Genomic DNA, 19851 nt, shown 5'->3' with positions numbered 1-19851 from the left:
CAAATAATACTGCAGCGGGTGCCTATTTACAACAGACATTGTGCACCTTGAGTTTCAATTCAGGTGTTAATACTTTGTCTATATGCTAATTCAGCCCATTTGCAAAACTTTACATGTTAACTCTGCTAGAGCACAACATAAAATAACCACACCAATTAAAACTGTTAAAGTAAATCAACAGGAAGTCCGCTTATCCTGACAAACAGAGAACAAAAAAGGTCGGCAGGTAACACATCGATAATGCAACAGATTGAATGACTTGGCCAACCTTTATTGTGGTTTCTCTAATCTACGGTTATGTGTGTGTTAATCCTGGGGTTAAAAGAATGTTAATGTTAAATGCCTACTTTAAAGAAGCTTTGTTGGATATAAATTCATTCCAGAGGAGTCAAAACAACATATTCACAATCCAGAAATGAATCATAGATATTCAGATGGTCCATGCTAATCTCTCGATTCATGAATCGATATAGAAGAAAGTGTCTTGTGCAACTCAAAAAAGAAAAAGAAAAAAAAGAAGAGTATGGTAGCATCACACCAAAAAGAAAAAAAACAAGTAAAAAAAACAAAAAACAAACAAACAATTGTGAACAAAAGACAAATGCAAAAAAATAGCAAACAATAAATCATGTATAAAGTCTAGAAACGCAATAGTATGTGCAAAGAAGCCTTCAAAAGTAGAATCGGCCAGCTCATCACTCTCGGCTGCCTAATTCCAGAAAATAAGAACAATCTCAGGTTCCTCGTGTGCGTTGTGCAGGAAACGGTCTTAATTATATAGTACGCAGGGAGATGCCAAGAAGATAAGTATACGGCACACTTCAGACTTCTGTCCTTCTAAGGCCCCCGGGCTAAGTTGTCCTGGAACCATGGTTGGTGACCATCAAAAGTGCAAGCAGGATGGCCGAATCCGAATAAGAAGTATTGTGCCATACGCAGAATTCTTAAATAGTCTCAATTTCCTTCAAAAATGTTTTGAAGCTCTATAATGTTCAGTTTTTTTTAGGTTGAACTTGCATACCTTGGGGAATGTTGCAAATGTCCCAGAAGAGCATGAGCAGTTCCGAGCTCTCCTTTTTTTTGTCCTCGAGGTCACAATGCTACCCAGTTTCGGCACGTGCTGTTTACACAATGACTCTAGGTGGGACGTGCCCAGCTCTATTCTTAAGCGGTGTCACTGGACACACTCTCAGGAAACACTCTCCGCAAATAATCCTTTGGCAAACACAGACGCACCCATCCTCCGTACAGCTCCATCCTGGCGGGATTTAAATTTTTTTAAATAAAAACCACTACGTAGCGCGATAAATGGCTTGTATGAAATGCTGCAGTAGAACTCAACAATTACATTCAAGAACTTCGCTATGCATGAAGGGAGGTTCTCCTACAAGAAGGAGAGAGCCGACCCTGCGTAATGCATATTATACATCAGTCATGCTGACGAGTCCCATGAAGGACGAAACAGCTGTCCATGAGTGGTGATCTGGCTATTGTACCTCTTCCCGAGTTTTGTCTAAAGGCTGTCTTGTACAGCGAGCAATTACTTTCAAGGGATCCATGTATAAAGTGGATATAGAGGCAAAGGTGATAATTGTTAACCTTATTTGCATGCGCCTACCCAGAATCCCTTGTGGTTGTCGAAGCACCATGAGATTTCTGAGGGAAAAACAAGCCTTCTGGCTTGTCTGGTGTCTGTAGATGAGTGTTTAATAATACTTCTACTCCTCCGCAGACAAAAACACTACAGTGCCTCAAAACAGAACCTTCTCTTTATACAGCAACAATATGGAAAAATGTGAATTAAACTGCCTGTTACTTTAAGGCTATTTAAAAGAAACAGCTGACATTAAACAATCGAAATGCATATGTCTATAGTTCAAAGTACTCGTTAAAACTCAAATTCCCATCTGAGATCTGGAGGCTTCCTGTAGAGATAGGCTTGGGTAATGAGGTCACCGGCATGTCATGCATTTTTCATCTATCAGTGTACATACTCTGGCAGCAGCAGGGGAGTGGAGCAAGGCGTGGACTACACTCACAGGTAAAGAACGAGAATGTCAGCAGCGGAAGATTATTCTGCAAGTGCCAAAAGGGTGTGCAGTACTAAGCCACCAGACGCTCAAAAGATCGAGAGGACTCTTTCTTTGAAATCAGTAATTAGTTACAGGCCAATAGTATTTAAACAGGTAATGTAGTATATTCGAGGAATTGTTATGGCTTCACAGACATAAGCTTATGCAAGACAAATTCTTGTGACCTACATAAATCAGTTACATTTCATTTATAACGCGCCAGATTTCTTTTTTCCCCCCAGAATTCTATCAGCAATCTGCGGGCCTAAAGTCGCGATAATGTGAATAGCAACAGCAGTAAAGAGGTCTCTAAAGTAAATTAAGTAAAATTGAGAGCTATGTGCTAACGCTCACTTTCTTCATTGACCGGTTGTTAACGTTAAAAGTTTATGATTTTTTTTTCTTTTTCTTGGATTGGCTACTTTCAAGGTCATACAGAATCACCGCCATATGCATTTGCCCCTTTTTCCCCACCTCCCCAGCTGTTTTAGCTGTTTTCCACGCAGGAGCTGTGTTCGGCAGTCAGCTCTACGGCTGGCTTGGTGAAGGCTGCAGGCAGGTTCTATTCCGACCCCTGTGTGCATGCATGGAAAGTGATGCCATTGATATTAATGGAAGCACTTTCCTGCACATGACGGGCTGCTTCAAACAGCCAATCGGTGAACAGACTCATCAGGAGGAGGGCAGAGAAACAGCTACTAACTTAGGCAAGCAGCTACTAACTTAGACCCACTAAGCTATTAAAAGTGCCACTCTCTCACCCGATTCCATCACAAGTAATACTTATTTATCTGTTTGGTTGGTTCTCCATTAGGCAATCACCTTATATTGTATACTTTCAAATGTTTCATTCTCACTTTGTGTTCACAAATATTTACCGGAGGGGTGGGGGCTCCCTGCTGAGCAAGTTATTCTAGGCATCCTATTCCCTGGCCGACAAGAGACTACAACCCGGATTTTGGTCTGGATCCCAAGCACGCTGATGTCTACAGCCTCAGGCCAAGTGTCCTGAGCAGCTTCAGGAATGTGGGAGGAGGGCATGCTCCTCATCAAACACGAGCCTCCCAACATCAGGAAGCCTACAGGAATTTATTACAGACTACCACACTACAATGTGCTGCTATCTTTAGACTCAAGGCCAAGAAAGCTCCAGAAATACAACGCTTTTGATCATTGCTAACTTGGTGATCCTCCATTCCTTGGCGAACTTACCTTGAGAAAAAGTCTTGGTTTTTTTTTTTTACCCCACAACAACCAGGACAGGAGTCCTTCGTGTTCCTTTCTGATTTACTGCGTCTAAGCATTAGACTACTTTTTAAATAGCCTGAACATAAGTGACTTAATTTACTACCAAGACTGCGTTTATAAGGACAATGCGTTTATAAGGACAGTTATTAGCACCATGCTTGTTAACATATATATATAAAAGTTATATAGCTGACATGTTTATAATAAGCATATGGGAAGGATGTATTTTACAATTATATACAAATACATAGATAGCAATGGCAGAAAAGAACCTACCCTTTCTAGAAAGTAGGACTTTCGTACAGCATCCCACATTGAAGATGAAAGGGAAACAAGGAAATTGGCATTAAAAAAAAAGTTTTGGCACAATGATTGCCCCTTCCACGTATTATATTATTTTCCTTATGGGAAACATGCAAGATCTTTCCTTGTAACAATACATAGAACGTAGAAAACAGAGAACGTGTGGGCAAAAAAAAAAAAACCACACAAATGCTTTAAAAGGGCTCGGCATGGTAAAAAATGTGGGGGATATTTTCTTACAAAAGGCATATGACATACAGGGCTATAAATAGAATTAATATTTTAGAGCTTCTTGATCCAAGGAGAAATCCGATTGCCTTTTGGAGTCAAGAAGGATTTTTTTCCCCTGATGGCAGAATTCGAAGTAGCTTAATTAGGGGTTTTTTTGCCTTCTTTTGGATCAAGAGTAGGAAGGTTTGGTAGAAGGGTTGAACTTGATGGACTTAGATCTTTTTTCAACCTTATGTACTATGTAACTATGTGTGTAAGAGTGAATTAATTGTATTAGCCCCTCTTTCCAAGCACATGTTTAGTCTATGTTATGACAAACTTATCAGATATCGACTCAACCAAAATGCTTTGCACTAAAATACCAACATGTAATATTTATTAAATTCTTAGGAACTAACATACCCAACAAAAGAATATGTTAGTGCTTTATGAAGAACGTATAATATTACCTGTGATTGTATGTAGATATTGTTTCAGGTTCTTTATATAGCTAGAGACAAAGGCAAATCGAAATATTGGCTACATTAACCTCTATACCCAGTCCTTCCCTGACTTTACCAAATCGCTCACGCTCATGAGTCCTTATACTTAAATAATACAGCCCAGTAAAGATGTAATTTATAGGGAGTCACCACCTGGTGACGAGAACTGCGCTGACAGCAGTCCATATAAAAATCATTACATGATTTGGGGAAAATATAATAAATTTATACAGTTAAACAAACAAACCAACAAAAAAAAAAAAAAGAACCAGTTTTGATCCTTATCTATCATTACATCAGAGTTGAGTGTAAATGGGTGTAAAACCAGGCATGGACTATGTCTGACAGCTCTTGGGGTTTCTTTCCCCATTTCGGGGTAAACGGGCAAATTCCTATTATCCCCCTGTCTGGATGTGGCCTGATAATATTCTTAATAATTTAATTTGGCTAAAAGTTGTCTCAGTGAGATGTCAGTGTTCAGCTCTTCAAGAAAAGTGACGAAGTTCTAAATAAACTTTTTAAATTAAAAAAAAGGCCTTTAAATTGTAGAAAACACTGGAGCGAGGTGTGAAATCCATGTCTTATTGCAAGGATTTAGCATTCCCTACATGCTAAAGATGGATTAACTAGTATTCACAGTGGCTATTCCTGTATGTGCATACTGTGCATGAATGAGTATGAGGTATGAGGTTGAGGTGTGTTGTAATTTTCATTTGGCTGAGATGTGTGTTAGTGTGGCCTGGTCAGTGTGTTGGAGAGTAGTTGGTTGGTCTAACGGAGAGCCATCTGCATGCATCCGTGTAATAGAGCGGCCAGTATAAGTGTGCTTCATCGTGTTTTCAGTATGGTTAAGAGCTGTCAAAGTTGTATCTGTTTGGCTGATGCCTCTTTTGGCGTGAGTCATGCGCATTTTCTCTTTTGGGAAGAAAAAAAGTCCCCAATTTGCTAAACTTAATGGGGCAATTCCGCCTGCGTAGAACGCAATGTTATTACATATTTAAAAGCAAAAGCACTAACCATATCTGTGAAATAAAAATTGTAATTTAGTAATAGTTTATAATAATTACAACAAAATTTTCACTTATACTAATTCACAGCAGTGGTTACCAACAGTGTCCGTATTATAACTCTAGGATTGGGGAACAAAGCAACGTCTTCCGCACAAACCTAGTTCTCATTACAGAGCATAACACAATTATATTACACAGACTCAGATTCCGTAGTGTGGTTACAACAGAGGACACGAAAACGTTCCACAAAGAAAACTTAAAATTGACAATAACTTTAAGACATATTGGTACATAAGGAGAAGAGGGCCCTGCAATCAGTCTAATTTACTGTGTATTCCTGGGAGAAGATATCTTTGAAATTATTAAATATTACATTTAGTGTACAGGAGTGAAAATGTGTGATATGGGAAAAGAGACACATCTACCTTAATAGAGACAATTCAGAGGCATGCGGAGAAACTTCCTCAAACATCTTCGACATATCAATACCATATCCTATACATCCATTTAAATAGTCAAAGGACACAGTGAGAGACAATCAAGTCTAAAGACCGTGTTCATGGGAGAACTTCCAGATATCCCATATACATTAATGTTATTATATACATTATGAAGGGCACAGCCCAATGAGCTTTGCCGGTAAGATGCGCTAAGTTGGACCTTTAGAAGGCATCGCTAAAATAATAAAGAAAGTTTTTAGAGACAGATCTCCCACAAAAACTATGCATCTGGCCAGGGCTGGACTGGGAAGGACAGGGCAGACCTAGCTCTTTAAGGCCAGGAGCTGCCTAGTGGTATAAATGTAGGCAACTGCTGGACATGCGTGGCAATAGGCTACATTTTTATGCTCATGTAGTGTATGACTGGGAATATGCAGCATCAGACAGAGTGTGTGTGTGATGCTGTGGGCCAACGGCCCATGTGGCATTTGCCCGGTGTGCCAGACTTGGACTTGGTCAACTAGACCTTCTTTCAGCAGCAGCTCACTTAGATAGGTCTTTCAGAATGTATCGGGATATCATGGAGATGAAATGTTCTGCAAACTTCCTCCACTGTCTCACCGCATCCTCTATGACTATTTTAATACATACATGGTATGTGGCATTAAGATTGTTATGCCCAGGAACTTGAATGGTTAACCAACTCCCCAGCTTCATTAGTAGTATGTCTACAACAATCAGCTTCCCTGGTTCTCCCACCGTGCAGGGTTCCAAAGAAATGATACATTGCTGGCACGGTTTTGCAGAAACAGCCATTTGCAAATGCCAAGCTTCATAAATAGGTCTTGTGTTATCGTGCCAGGGTGATGAGCACCCCTCGTGTGCCATCAAAACCACCAAGCGGCAAAAAAAAAAAAAAACACGAAGTGGGCAGGATACCGATCTCCACCTGTTACAAGAATGATCCGGGGGGGGGCCACAGAGAAACAGGGACTTAACAGAGATTACAGGAGATACAAACAGGGAGATCTCATAGATATTCTCAATTAACACCTTTACCAGCCAGGCCATAAATCCAGCAGCTATGTTCCATTAACTCTTTAAGTACCAGCAACTCTCGAAGCATATGTTTAAGTTAACTTCACTTTTAACCCTTTAATGATCAACATTAGGGAAACATGTAAGACAATATACCGCCCCCCCCAACACACACACACACACACACACACACACACACACACACACACACACCAGCATTCCAATGCGTTAAGAATGTTAGCATAAACTATTCACTAAACACAAATGACCTTTCGAAAACAGGAAGAAAAGAGAATTAATTACCTTTGTTGTTGATCAAAAGGGGGACGCAGTAGTGATATGGTGCTCAGGTCCTCAACCTTTACACAGGAGCAATGGTTATTCAGCATTATCCCAAATTTTCCAGCCTGGGTGCGAGGAGTTCCCCCCCCCCCAGGGACTATCAGGAAGTCATGTACTGAGTCAGGCTGAGAACCGTTTGCAGAGAGCGCTGGACACAGGAGTAACTCCCTCCAGGCGGAGACTTACATTCATAATGTCTGAAAGGAAGAGGCTTAAAAGAGCCAACCGAACAGGTTCAGGATCCCTGGCCCTCATTCACTCGCTCGCACCCGCGCAGATAAACATTCCTATCGTGTCTTCAGCACACGCAGTATGTTACGCTACATTCAAGAAGAGCTTGCTTTAGTTTGTATGATATTTATGTACATTGTGGCACCAACATATTCCATAGCGCAGGTCCTAAACTTCCTACTCCCTCGTGTCTATATCTTTCAAATGCCGCGGGAGGCACTTACAAGCAGCCTGACACCCCGCTATCCCTGGGGTCTTTGTATCCATTACACGCTATGTTGAGCTTTGAGGTAGAAACAATAACAGATCCGGATTTAAATTATATATATATATATATATATATATATATATATATAACATATAATAAACAGGAGATTGGAATCTCTTTTGAGCAGGGCCCTTCTCGTCTGTTGTTTCTGTAAGTCAAATTATTATGTTATATAAAACAAATAATAATACACTGGTAAAGGGTACAATGTAGCTACCTTTAAAGGTTGACATCCATGTTCCCCTCCTCCAGCACACAACTATTCAAGAAGCGTTTAACCTACAGGGTAATAATTATTAACCAGACAGCTTCCAGAGGTCAGGGTGGAAAGACGAAGCAATCAATGCTACATCAATGCAAATCATGGACCGCCGGCATTCGCGTTTTTGTCCAGGATCCTGTTTTTTGAGTTGTTTTTTTTGACTGGACTATCTATAAGGTGTGAACATATTCAACAGCAATCTACAATGGCCCAACACAAAAGGACAATTCTTAACAGTAGAAGATCAAACAACAGAACAAAAGGGGCTTGTTCATGACAGCTTCTAGTCTACAAATTACCACTATTATGGTTTCCTATCTTGTAACCCCTGATGTGCCAGGGGAAATTCTTTTAAAAATACAGAGTAACAGAGCGTAGCAGAACAGCTTTTTAACCATATCTGTATCTAAAGTAGCCATCGTAACCACCCAGCATTTCATTTGGCGTTTTTAACCAGGAGCGTAACTAACATAACTGGTGTGTATATATATATATATATATATACATATAATATATTTAGTGGGGTTTAAGTGGACGGCACCTTAGTGCAATTTAAACGCTAAACAAAGACAAGAATCAGGATAGGTACATTTTATATAACGCCAAACATAGGGATCGACACCTTGTGCTTCAGGGGGCATCACTGTGGCAAACTATGGGTTAAAGCTCTTAGGAGATAAAAGGGATAGGGTCCTGCTGAGACAATCCTATAATCTGTGTGAGATGTTCCTTAATGGTCTGTTACTTAAATAGCAAATGCCTCAATGGAAGATTAGCTACACTATGTAGATGTTGGCTTCAGATAAGGTGAGGGGGGGGGGGTCGGGTAATCACTAGGTGTGCAAACATATATAAAGAAAAACGCGGAATTTATTCGGCAAATAAGAACTATTCAGCCCTTCTAGTCTGCCTTGGTCTCGGCTTAGCTTCAGGATCGCTTTATGCCTAGCCCATGCGTGCTTAAATTCCTTCACTGAATTAGCCTCTACCACTTCTGCTGGGAGGCTATTCCATTTATGTACCACCCTTTCAGTAAATTCAAATTTAATATACCAATATGTAGGAAGGGTGGATAGTGATAACGTTTTCAGACTGTTGCGGTAACTCGATTTTTAAAGGACTTGTTTTGGAAAATATGTTTAAAAAGGTGTTACATTGTGTACATTAATTTAAAAACATGTAATTACAAACACTTCAGATGTTGCTATAAATGCCTAAAAAGGAGATTGGTTTATGGGAGTCTTTTTTAAAAAAAAAAATCATGCTTGAAATCTTTGAAACCACCCATAAAACATATAATAATAATAATAATAATAATAATAATAAAAATGGTTATTTGAGAAGACCATGTTCAGAGAGACAGTATATACGTATCATTAATCGCACTTTAATTGTTTCCTGACATCTGTACAATTATATAATTATTATATATAATATAATAATTATAATAACAATTATAATATATTATATTGTATTGTCTACTTTTAACATGCGCTATAAGCTGTACCAATATCATCGGTAATAAAGACCTGTATGCTCACAGCACGTGTGTTGTCTTGTATGTGAAAAGCAAACTGTATGTTTGTCGTCTCTGGCATCCAGATGCCGGGGACTAAAATTCCTCTGCGCGTTCGGCCACCAGATTGGAGGTCGTACGCCGTAGAACATGACATGACGCTAAAGGCCAAAAATACACAATATTATTTAACTTTTTTAGTTTTATGCCAATTGCCAGGCCCATAATAACAGCCCACAAAAGATTCCGGCGTGGTGTAATGTAGCGGCTCATGGTGTTTACATCAGAGCGGACTAAGAGGTGGAGCGCAAATATTTAAGAAAATTTAAAAAAGGAGCCTTTAAGCTCAAGAATGACTTGATTACAGAAAGCAGAGGTATATTTAATCATGTGACAGCTGTTTTGTCCATTTAAATGTTCATGATGACCTCCTTGCTAACGCATTAGGGACAGTTCAGCAAAGCCCTCCATAGGCATTTGCCCTTTTTCCAACCCGAGGTATTTTCAAACTCCAGTGCCCCTGCATGGAAAATGCCGCCATTGATTTCAATGGGAGCATCTTTGTGCCACCGATTGACTGTTTGAAGCAGCCAATCAGTGGCAAGAATTGTTGGAGGGGAATTGTTGGAAGAATAGCTCAACTATTTGAATGGAGTACTTTAATATGAATTCTTCTTTAGCGGGGGGCCGTCAGAAAACCGTCCCTTTAATAAGGTGAGCCATGTTTGCTCTTGTAAAAGGGATAAGTACTTGATATATAACATATATAAAATATTACATTAGCGAGGCCGAGAGACAAAGCTGATGGTACGTTGTAAGGCATGTCTCTGTCCTGCTATGTCGAGCTAATAATCTGGCAGGAATGCGGGTGGGAGTTAAACACATAAAGAAGGAGGATTTTGCTGAGTATGGCAAAAATCGGATGCAGAATGAGAATGGAAGTGCTGGGAGTATTTCTGCCGTACAGGAAGGGGATAATGCTTGTAGGAGTTGTATTAAAGCACGACAAGTTAAATGGCAACTCCCGTCATTTCTTATTACTTGTATCAGATAAAAAATACACTTTGAAAAATATTGTGCTTTTTTAAAAGAGTTTAAGTTTTTGCATAATAGGCAGCTGCATGTTGTATACATTGTAGCTCTGCTATAGAAGCTCAATCTACCAAGCACACTGTCTCTGAAATTCTATGAAGGAGCAGACTACTTAGCTTTGCTATTTAGTATTATTATTATTAATATTGTATTAATAATTGTAAGCTCATTTGCGCAAGACCTTTTTTTTCCACCCCCGTTTCTGTAATTGTTATATACAGCTTGTTATGTCCTGTTTACGCTGGAATATGATGGCGCTATATAAAATAATAAAAAATATTATCTTTTATTTATATAGCGCCAACAACTTACGCGGCACTTCTTATAGAAGATACATTCAAAGGGTATGACGGACTAAGAGAAGCCAACAGGGCCGTGCTCACAAGAGGGTCAGCTCAATGTGGTGGAAAGTCACCCAAAATATCACATGACTGACAAAAATGGTGGCCTTAAGGTCTGCAGATAAAGTAAGATTATGGGAGCAAAAAAAATAAAAAAAATTTTCTCCTCAATGCTAACTCCGTTAGTCTACACGGCATTGTATTTCATGATCAAAGGCAAATATTTTTAACAAGAAGACATCTAGGAGGACTTTTACAATCGGTGACCCAGCAAGCCCACCGCTGCTCACGAGACAACACAAACTAGCCGTGTGGTAAAAAAGGGAGCCTCACTGACAAGCCCCACTGATCATACAGTGCATCCGCCGGTCCATGGGTAGTGGGTATAAATCCCTAACTAGTTCACAGCTATGAATAAAGCCTCTTGAGGCCATCGACGTACAAAATAATGATCTATTAAGCCTCTTACACACAGCTGATCCTATTGTATATTTACAATTATAAGGGAACTGTCAGTATTACAGCATATTTATGTATATATATATATGTGTATATATATATATATATATATATATATATATATATTATATATATATAATTTAATTTATTCAAGATACATATACCCAGTCCCGGACTGGACTGGGCCGCGGCAGTGCCGGATTGACTTAGGGGCTAATGGAGCTGCAGCTCCAGGCCCCTACCTTAAAATATGCTGCCGTCCTTAATGCAGGGCAAAAGGGGCACCTGCCCCTTAAGCCCGCAGCAACTGCGACCGGGCCCGCAACTCTAGCAGCGGGCCCGCTACTTACCTACTTACGCGAGCAGTTTGTTTTCTACCGCCAGGGGGACGCAGGAATTCCAACGGAATCACGTTACGTACGTCACGTACCTCACATGACCCTGCTGCGCGTCTGCTTCCCCTGTGCAGTAGAACAGGTTGTCCGCGGAAGTCTGCGAGCGGCGAGTACATCATCAGTTCAGGTAAGGGGGGAGGGAAGCTGTATGAAGGAGTATGTGAGATTGAGTGAGTGAGTGAATTAATGAGTATCTGTGAAGGAGTGAGTGAATGAATGTTTGTGAATGAGTATATGTAAATGAGTATCTGAATGAGGGAATTAATGAGTATCAATGTATGAATGAATATCTGAATGAGTGAATGATTATCTGTGAATTAGTGAATGAATATGTGTGGCATGGATGTGTAAGGGGGAGCAAAGATGCCACAGGCAGTCTGTTTTGGTGGCAAAGATGCCACAGGCAGGCTGTTTTGGTGGCAAAGATGCCACAGGCAAGCTGTTTTGGGAGCAAAGAAGCCACAGGCAGGCTGTTTTGCGGGCAGTGACCATCACATAAATCAATACCAAAGTGAAACCGTCCGTGGAAACCCTCCGGATTCGGGTGTCAGTGTGGCAGAGCCTGTCCTGTTGTGTGTGTGTTTGAGTGTCGGTGTGGCAGGGCCTGTCCTGGTGTGTGTGTTTGGGTGTCGGTGTGGCAGAGCCTGTCCTGGTGTGTGTGTGTGTGTGTGTGTGTGTTTGGGTGTCGGTGTGGCAGAGCCTGTCCTGGTGTGTGTGTGGGTATCAGTGTAGCAGAGCCTGTCCTGGTGTGTGTTTGTGTAGGGGTGTTGGTGTGACAGAGCCTGTCCTGGTGTATGTGTGTGTGTATGGGTGTTGGTGTGACAGAGCCTGTCCTGGTGTGTGTTTGTGTATGGGTGTTGGTGTGACAGAGCCTGTCCTGGTGTGTGTGTGTTTGGGTGTCGGTGTGCTTGTCCAGAGCCTGTCCTGGTGTGTGTGTGTTTGGGTGTCGGTGTGCCTGTCCAGAGCCTGTCCTGGTGTGTGTGTCTGGGTGTCAGTGTGGCAGAGCATGTCCTGATGTGTGTGTCTGGGTGTCAGTGTGGCAGACCCTGTCCTAGTGTGTGTGTTCGGGTCTCAGTGTGGCACAGCCTGTCCTGGGGTGTGTGTTTGGGTGTTGGTGTGGCAGAGCCTGTCCTGGGGTGTGTACGAACACAGAAAAGAACCCTAGCACTCCAATCAGCTTCCAATCCTTAGGTTACTTTATTCAAAGAAAGCAAAACAAAAAAGCAACGTTTCGGCCAAACGTTGCTATTTTTGTTATGCTTTCTGTTTTTGTTTTGCCCTTTTTTCCTGCTAGCTCCCAGTTTCCTGGGAGTTGCGTGCTGAACCATTTCTTCTTTTTTTAACTGTCCTGGTGTGTGTTTGGATGTCGGTGTGGCAGAGCCTGTCCTGGCCTAGGCCAGTATAAGTGTCCGCCAGTGGAACGTTTAACCTCTGGATGAATTTAAGGAGCTAGAAGTAAAGATCTTGCATGCTTTCTCCTCTTAATTATTTGAGAGAAACACTTATGTAGGAAATAATGTCGTTCAGCCCTGGCGCTTGCACCTGCTGCTCCAGACACTGGCACAAAGTCATAATTAAACGCTCATATCACATGAAGGAGTTTGCCGGTCGACGGTCTATTCACACAACCCAGAGTTGATAACTGTCAAATTGTCTGATAACAATCTACCAAATCTACCTACAAATTGGAACTGTATTCATTAGCTTTTCTAATGCACACTTTGTTTGGGTGTCGTTGTGGCAGAGCCTGTCCTGGTGTGTGTGTCTGGGTGTCGGTGTGGAAAAGCCTGTCCTGGTGTGTGTGTTTGGTTATCTGTTTCCTTAATTTACAGTAGGAACTATTTCATTTTTACTTATCAAGAGATAAAACGCCCTCCTGAATTTGTAGTGACTTCAGGGGACAAAACATTCAAGGCCCTGAAATCATTTAGTGGAAAAGATAAGGTATTGTGTTATTTACTCTATAATATTTATTTAAAGGATTAGTTGTACTAAATTGTGGCTTCAGGCTTCCCATGTTGAATGACCAAGTATTATGTATATGTATGTACATATATGTTTTTTCATAAAAATGGGCTGCTCAGTCTGAAGTGCCCAGGCCTATTTTTTGTCCCAGTCCGGGCCTGCATATACCCCATGCTTTTTCTTTGTCCATCAGTTTAAATTATAAAGATATTGGATCGGCGGGATCCTGCAGCAAGTATCAGTTTCTTGTACTGACATGCTAACACACACATATGACAAGATGGTTGCTATGGTGACAATACCACTTTACAACATTTGCACCAGGATCCGTTATTGTATATGAATAGTTTCCACCAGAGGGCAGTGTCACAGCTAAGTAGATCCCCCCCCAAATGGGCTTTTTTTTTTTTAAATGTTATGCTTTCTGGGTCACATCATGACGTAATTTGAGAAATGCCCATTAAACATTTTATTACATTATTGTTTTAAGGGCTACAATGTTAAATAAAATGTTATGTGGTACCAGAATGATGCAGAGGTGAATAAAGTCCCTCTTCTGGAGCTGAGCGGGCTGGTTCGGGCTCAAACCCCCCATCCTCTAACCCTGTTTGACTTGTCGACATGGTGGGAGCAAGAGCTGTAGCCAAACCGGCTAAAAATGCACCTTCACTTTCAGCCTTGTCTTGTGCCCCACTATGGCCAGCCGGCCCACCTCTGCTCGGCATGGTTTGTGTTTGAGTTGTTCATGGAAATTACTGTAACATATAGTAAAATGTAAAGTGGGGCTGTTCCAATATTAGCGGTTTGGTCTGTGATATCGTATCTAATAAGGGTTTAATCACCTTTAATCGCCTTCCTTGTTCACCTGCATGAAGACATTTCATTTGTCGGTTGCTGGTATAATAACACTAATAATAATAATAATAATTAATCACTATTATTATTTGTTTTATAGAGGTCTAATTATAATTCCTCCTTTGAGATGGCAAAATATCCCTTATTAAGGCAGATCTATGACGTTTTTACAAACCCTATATATAACAATCCTATATACAACATAAACTAATGTAATGTATTTTCACAGATTAAAATAAACAGTATATTAGAATTTCACCTTCTGTGTATACAATGGGAGCAGCCATCTAAACGTCCTGTTCCCAGGATCTGCACGATTCCTCATTATCTCTATCCCTCCTTACTATCTCTGCCCTATTATTACGTGCTAATTATTGTGGATTGCCTCTAGCATCTTTTGCCAGGTTAAGAAGTGATATAATATATATATAAGAGTATGTCAAAGTAGCATCCTGGTCTACCAGAGAATATAAACCTCCACTGTCCTTAGCTTCTTGTTGCTGATGCATACATACTTTCTTCTCGCAGTTATTCCCCGCTTCTTTAGATTAGACAGTAAACCTTTTAAATGGAGACCTCTTACCATTCTCAGAATAAGACATTATGGTAAAGAGTGTGGTCAAGACCAGGACATCCAAGTCTGTTCTTGATAGCAAATGTGGTGGACACTCCAGTTATCACATTCACTTTAAATTTGATGGGTCAGGCAAATGTACAGCACTGTTCATCTCTCTTTTCCCAAAAAAACAACTATTAACACTGCAGGAGGTGCATTCAGCTGGATGTGTGCATACTCACCGCCCGCAAGGTTCCATGCTCCCTCGAGTGAGAGGTCCAGGAGGTCTAACAAGATCCTCTGGATGCAATCAACTGGAGCACACTCTTGTTGTTGACTGCTTCGAGTGGCCAAAAGTTGCACGAAATGCTGAGACCAGTTAAGTAAGTTTATTTCATTTAACAGGTAAAGAATGCTTATTAAAGTACTTAATAAAGTATTTTAATATGCTTGGGAAATTATACGAAAAACCATAGAGGGACACATCGTTCCCACGTCCACTCAATGTCTCTACAGACTCTAATGTTCCAATCTGGTTGGACCAAATGGTGCCACTGGCCACAGTAGATGCACCATGCAGGCGTCCTTGACCTTGAGCGTGGCTCATTGAGCAGTGGTACACCAAAGGGCCTGATCAATTTCTAGCAAGGGGCCGTGGCCCAAGTCTAGGTGGCCTAGGCCAGTATAAGTGTCCGCCAGTGGAACGTTTAACCTCTGGATGAATTTAAGGAGCTAGAAGTAAAGATCTTGCATGCTTTCTCCTCTTAATTATTTGAGAGAAACACTTATGTAGGAAATAATGTCGTTCAGCCCTGGCGCTTGCACCTGCTGCTCCAGACACTGGCAAAAAGTCATAATTAAACGCTCATATCACATGAAGGAGTTTGCCGGACGACGGTCTATTCACACAACCCAGAGTTGATAACTGTCAAATTGTCTGATAACAATCTACCAAATCTACCTACAAATTGGAACTGTATTCATTAGCTTTTCTAATGCACACTTTGTGCTTAGCTTATCCAAAGATGTATTCAATTCTCTTTTGTAACAAGGGGGTACCCTGATGATGTCATGGTGACATCACCAAGGTCCCTATAATGTTGCCTCCTGCTGACAAAGGGGAGACCGACGTGATCTGCTTGATCAGGGGTTATTTTTCTCAGGATGTAATAGTAAAACAACAAAAAAAAACAGCTATTTTTTTATTATGCAGCGCAAAAAAAATAATTCTTGGGGTTTTGATTTCTAACCTATTCATATCTTAAGGCTATTTGGACTTTTTAATTATTTTTCTTTATTTTAATTCTACAAGTGGAAGAAAAAACTTTGCTGGGGTAGCATTAATCACTGCATTTTTTTGTGGTATTTTACCTTTGTCGTTCTTTTGTTCTGGATGCTCCGGACACAGGCCATGGTCTTTGTCTTCTGCAGTTTGGAAGACGTTCGCTCCGCTGGTGACGTCTTCTTCTTCTTCATTGGAATATTCAGGGTTCACGTCTTCATCCTCTTGGTTATATTCTTCCAGTCCTGGTGTCTGTTGAGAAGTTGCTGAAAACATATCCTGGCTCTTCACACAAACAACTGTTACAATGAGATACCAACCTGCAACATAAATGAGACATGGGAATTATACAATGATGTCAACATATAATACTACAAGAATATCAAGCGCTTAAGAAATATTTATTGCCGCTTTATCACAAAGTGAGTTCCCTGTTGACCTAAAACTGTTGGCTCAATGGTTAGACCTTGGAAGCCGACACTGTGGCAACCTCATCAATCCATCAGAATGGAATTAAGAGTCTAAAAGAGCGATGTTTAAGATTTCAGATGTATCTAGAAGAATCCAAGCTTCAAGTAGCCCCTGTTCCCGAAAACTTACTTCTGTTGCATAATAACAAATACTCCCTAACTCTTTGAAAAGTACACAGATTCGAATTTATTTCTTCCATGTCCATCTCCGCCAAAAACCATGGAAATGCCCCAAAGTGTCTTTTCTTTCAAATGACAATTATAATTTCTAGCAATGCAACCTACGGAATGTCAACAGATTCAGAAAGTAGCAAAAAGCACGGACATCTGAGAAGGGGACGCTTTTCTACAACTCCATACAGTTATCACCGGCAGAGGTATTTTTTTGCGTATAAGACAAAATAAACAAGCAAAAAAAAGTAATAACACAACCGTGATTCCCTCATAAAATATCAACAGATAAGTGATGCATCATTTAAAAGAGGCCCATCATTTTATTTTTCTGCTCAATGCTCCCTTAAACACTGAATTAAAGGTTCGTTGAAATACTAGTGCTGCTTAGCAATAGAATCCTGTCATCCTTCCAAAGTCTTCCTCTATGTATTACATCACGGCAGTCTGACCTCCTACAACCACTCCCAGTCCCCTTTTGTCAGGGTCCGCAACTCCAGACCCGACGAAGCTACTCTTGGTTTCCTGACTCTGGCTTCGGATTTTGACCTCGCTGCTTGCTATTATCCTGACCTCGGCTACGTTCCCGACTTCTGCTACTTCAATCTTCCCTATTGTAAGCTGCATTTAGCTGTTTATCGCCTCCTGGGGTTACGTCCCTGCATACCGGACTCCACCATTGAACCAGCCTCACACCTTTAAACACAAACACCCCTTCCGTGCAGCGCAGAGGGAAGCAGCGCAGAGGGAACAAATTAGGTGGCTAAGGTTAAAGGTTTTGAACAAGATACGGAACAAAAACTCTACATCATTTTAATGAGTGTACCAGAGTAGTACATAATAATTTAAGTATTTAGTTGATGCCTAGATGGAACATCACCTTTAAAACCAATCCAGAACGATCATTAATGTTGTGTCACATGTAGAGCTACAGAAAGATCTTGTATCGAAGCAGAAACACCGGTTAAACTTATATGTTTGGATAATATTAACCTAACTATATAAAATATTTTGCGCTGATGTTTCTACAACATTCTGGGAAAGAGTCAATTATTTCTTGTTATAAACAAGAGAATTCAAGAGAGCGATTTGCCGAGTGGAGTCATGAGATATAAAAAGTTTACGAGACCAAGAGAGACAAAGAATGCCGGAGGAAATCTCAAGGGCTTTTGGGATGGAAAGAATATCACAAAAATATTTAACGGTGAAAGGGGAATATGAAAAAGGAAATCCTTGAAGGAGCGCAGTCAATGCAAGACTTTGTCTTCAGAGACTAACGGCAAACAAAGGACCCTTAACTATGCTTAGTTAGTGCTTTGGACACCTAACTGAGAGACTGATGAGGCAAAAAAAGCATATAAAACCTACTGATTCATTTTTTAAAAAAAAGCATATGTGGATTAGTGAACACAATGTGCCATTGGAACACAGGAGTGATGGGAGTGATAAAGGACCATTGGAACACAGGAGTGATGGGAGTGATGAAGGGCCATTGGAACACAGGACTGATGGGAGTGATAAAGGGCCATTGGAACACAGGACTGATGGGAGTGATAAAGGGCGTCTGTACGCCTACGAAGATATTCCATTAAAAATCACCTGCTAATCTACACTGTATTTCTGATCCATGTCATGTTATTTTAATGTTTATACAGTGGGGCAAAAAAAGTATTTAGTCAGCCACCAATTGTGCAAGTTCTCCCACTTACAAAGATGAGAGAGGCCTGTAATTTTCACCATAGGTACACTTCAACTATGAGAGACAGAATGAGACAACAAAGTCCATAAATCACATTTTCTGATTTTTAAAGAATTTATTTGCAAATTATAGTGGAAAATAAGTATTTGGTCAATAACAAAAGTTCATAAATACTTTGTTATATACCCTTTGTTGGCAGAGGTCAAACATTTTCTGTAACTCTTCACAAGGTTTTCACACACTGTTGCTGGTATTTGGGACCATTCCTCCATGCAGATCTCCTCTAGAGCAGTGATGTTTTGGGGCTGTCGCTGGGCAGCACGGACTTTCAACTCCCTCCAAAGGTTTTCTATGGGGTTGAGATCTGGAGACTGGCTAGGCCACTCCAGGACCTTGAAATGCTTCTTACGAAGCCACTCCTTCGTTGCCCGGGCGGAGTGTTTGGGATCATTGTCATACTGAAAGACCCAGCCACGTTTCATCTTCAATGCCCTTGCTGATGGAAGGAGGTTTTCACTCAAAATCTCACGATACATGGCCCCATTCATTCTTTCCTTTACACGGATCAGTCGTCCTGGTCCCTTTGCAGAAAAACAGCTCCAAAGCATAATGTTTCCACCCCCATGCTTCACCGTAGGTATGGTGTTCTTTGGATGCAACTCAGCATTCTTTCTCCTCCAAACAGGACGAGTTGAGTGTCTACCAAAAAGTTCTACCTTGGTTTCATCTGACCATACGACATTCGCCCAATCCTCTTCTGGATCATCCAAATGCTCTCTAGCAAACTTCAGATGTACTGGCTTAAGCAGGGGGACACGTCTGGCACTGCATGATTTGAGTCCCTGGCGGCGTAGTGTGTTACTGATGGTAGCCTTTGTTACTTTGGTCCCAGCTCTCTGCAGGTCATTTACTAGGTCCCCCCCGTGTGGTTCTGGGATTTTTGCTCACCGTTCTTGTGATCATTTTGACACCACGGGTGAGATCTTGCGTGGAGCCCCAGATCGAGGGAGATTATCAGTGGTCCCGTATGTCTTCCATTTTCGAATAATTGCTCCCACAGTTGATTTCTTCACACCAAGTTGCTTGCCTATTGCAGATTCAGTCTTCCCAGCCTGGTGCAGGT

At 40.9% G+C, this 19851-nt stretch overlaps 1 protein-coding gene across 1 annotated transcript in view; it reads right to left on the bottom strand.

Moving 5' to 3' along the window:
* LOC149284035 (pleckstrin homology domain-containing family G member 3-like) overlaps window positions 1–17656 on the bottom strand; it is a 44014-nt gene extending 26358 nt beyond the window's left edge. Inside the window, exons 1-2 of the mRNA XM_089497218.1 lie at window positions 17482–17656; window positions 16478–16708 (exon numbers count right to left, since the gene is read on the bottom strand). Coding sequence (XP_089353344.1) covers window positions 16478–16708; window positions 17482–17656 — 406 coding nt within the window. The remainder of the gene's footprint in view (window positions 1–16477; window positions 16709–17481) is intronic.
* Between the last annotated feature and the right edge of the window lie 2195 nt (window positions 17657–19851).

The sequence above is a fragment of the Sceloporus occidentalis genome, unplaced genomic scaffold (assembly GCF_023333645.1).
Source record: "Sceloporus occidentalis isolate IW3139 unplaced genomic scaffold, rSceOcc1.0.p SCAF_100, whole genome shotgun sequence".
NCBI lineage: Eukaryota > Metazoa > Chordata > Lepidosauria > Squamata > Phrynosomatidae > Sceloporus > Sceloporus occidentalis.
The sequence above is the reverse complement of the archived record's forward strand: the minus strand, read 5'-3'. Positions and strand labels throughout refer to the sequence as shown.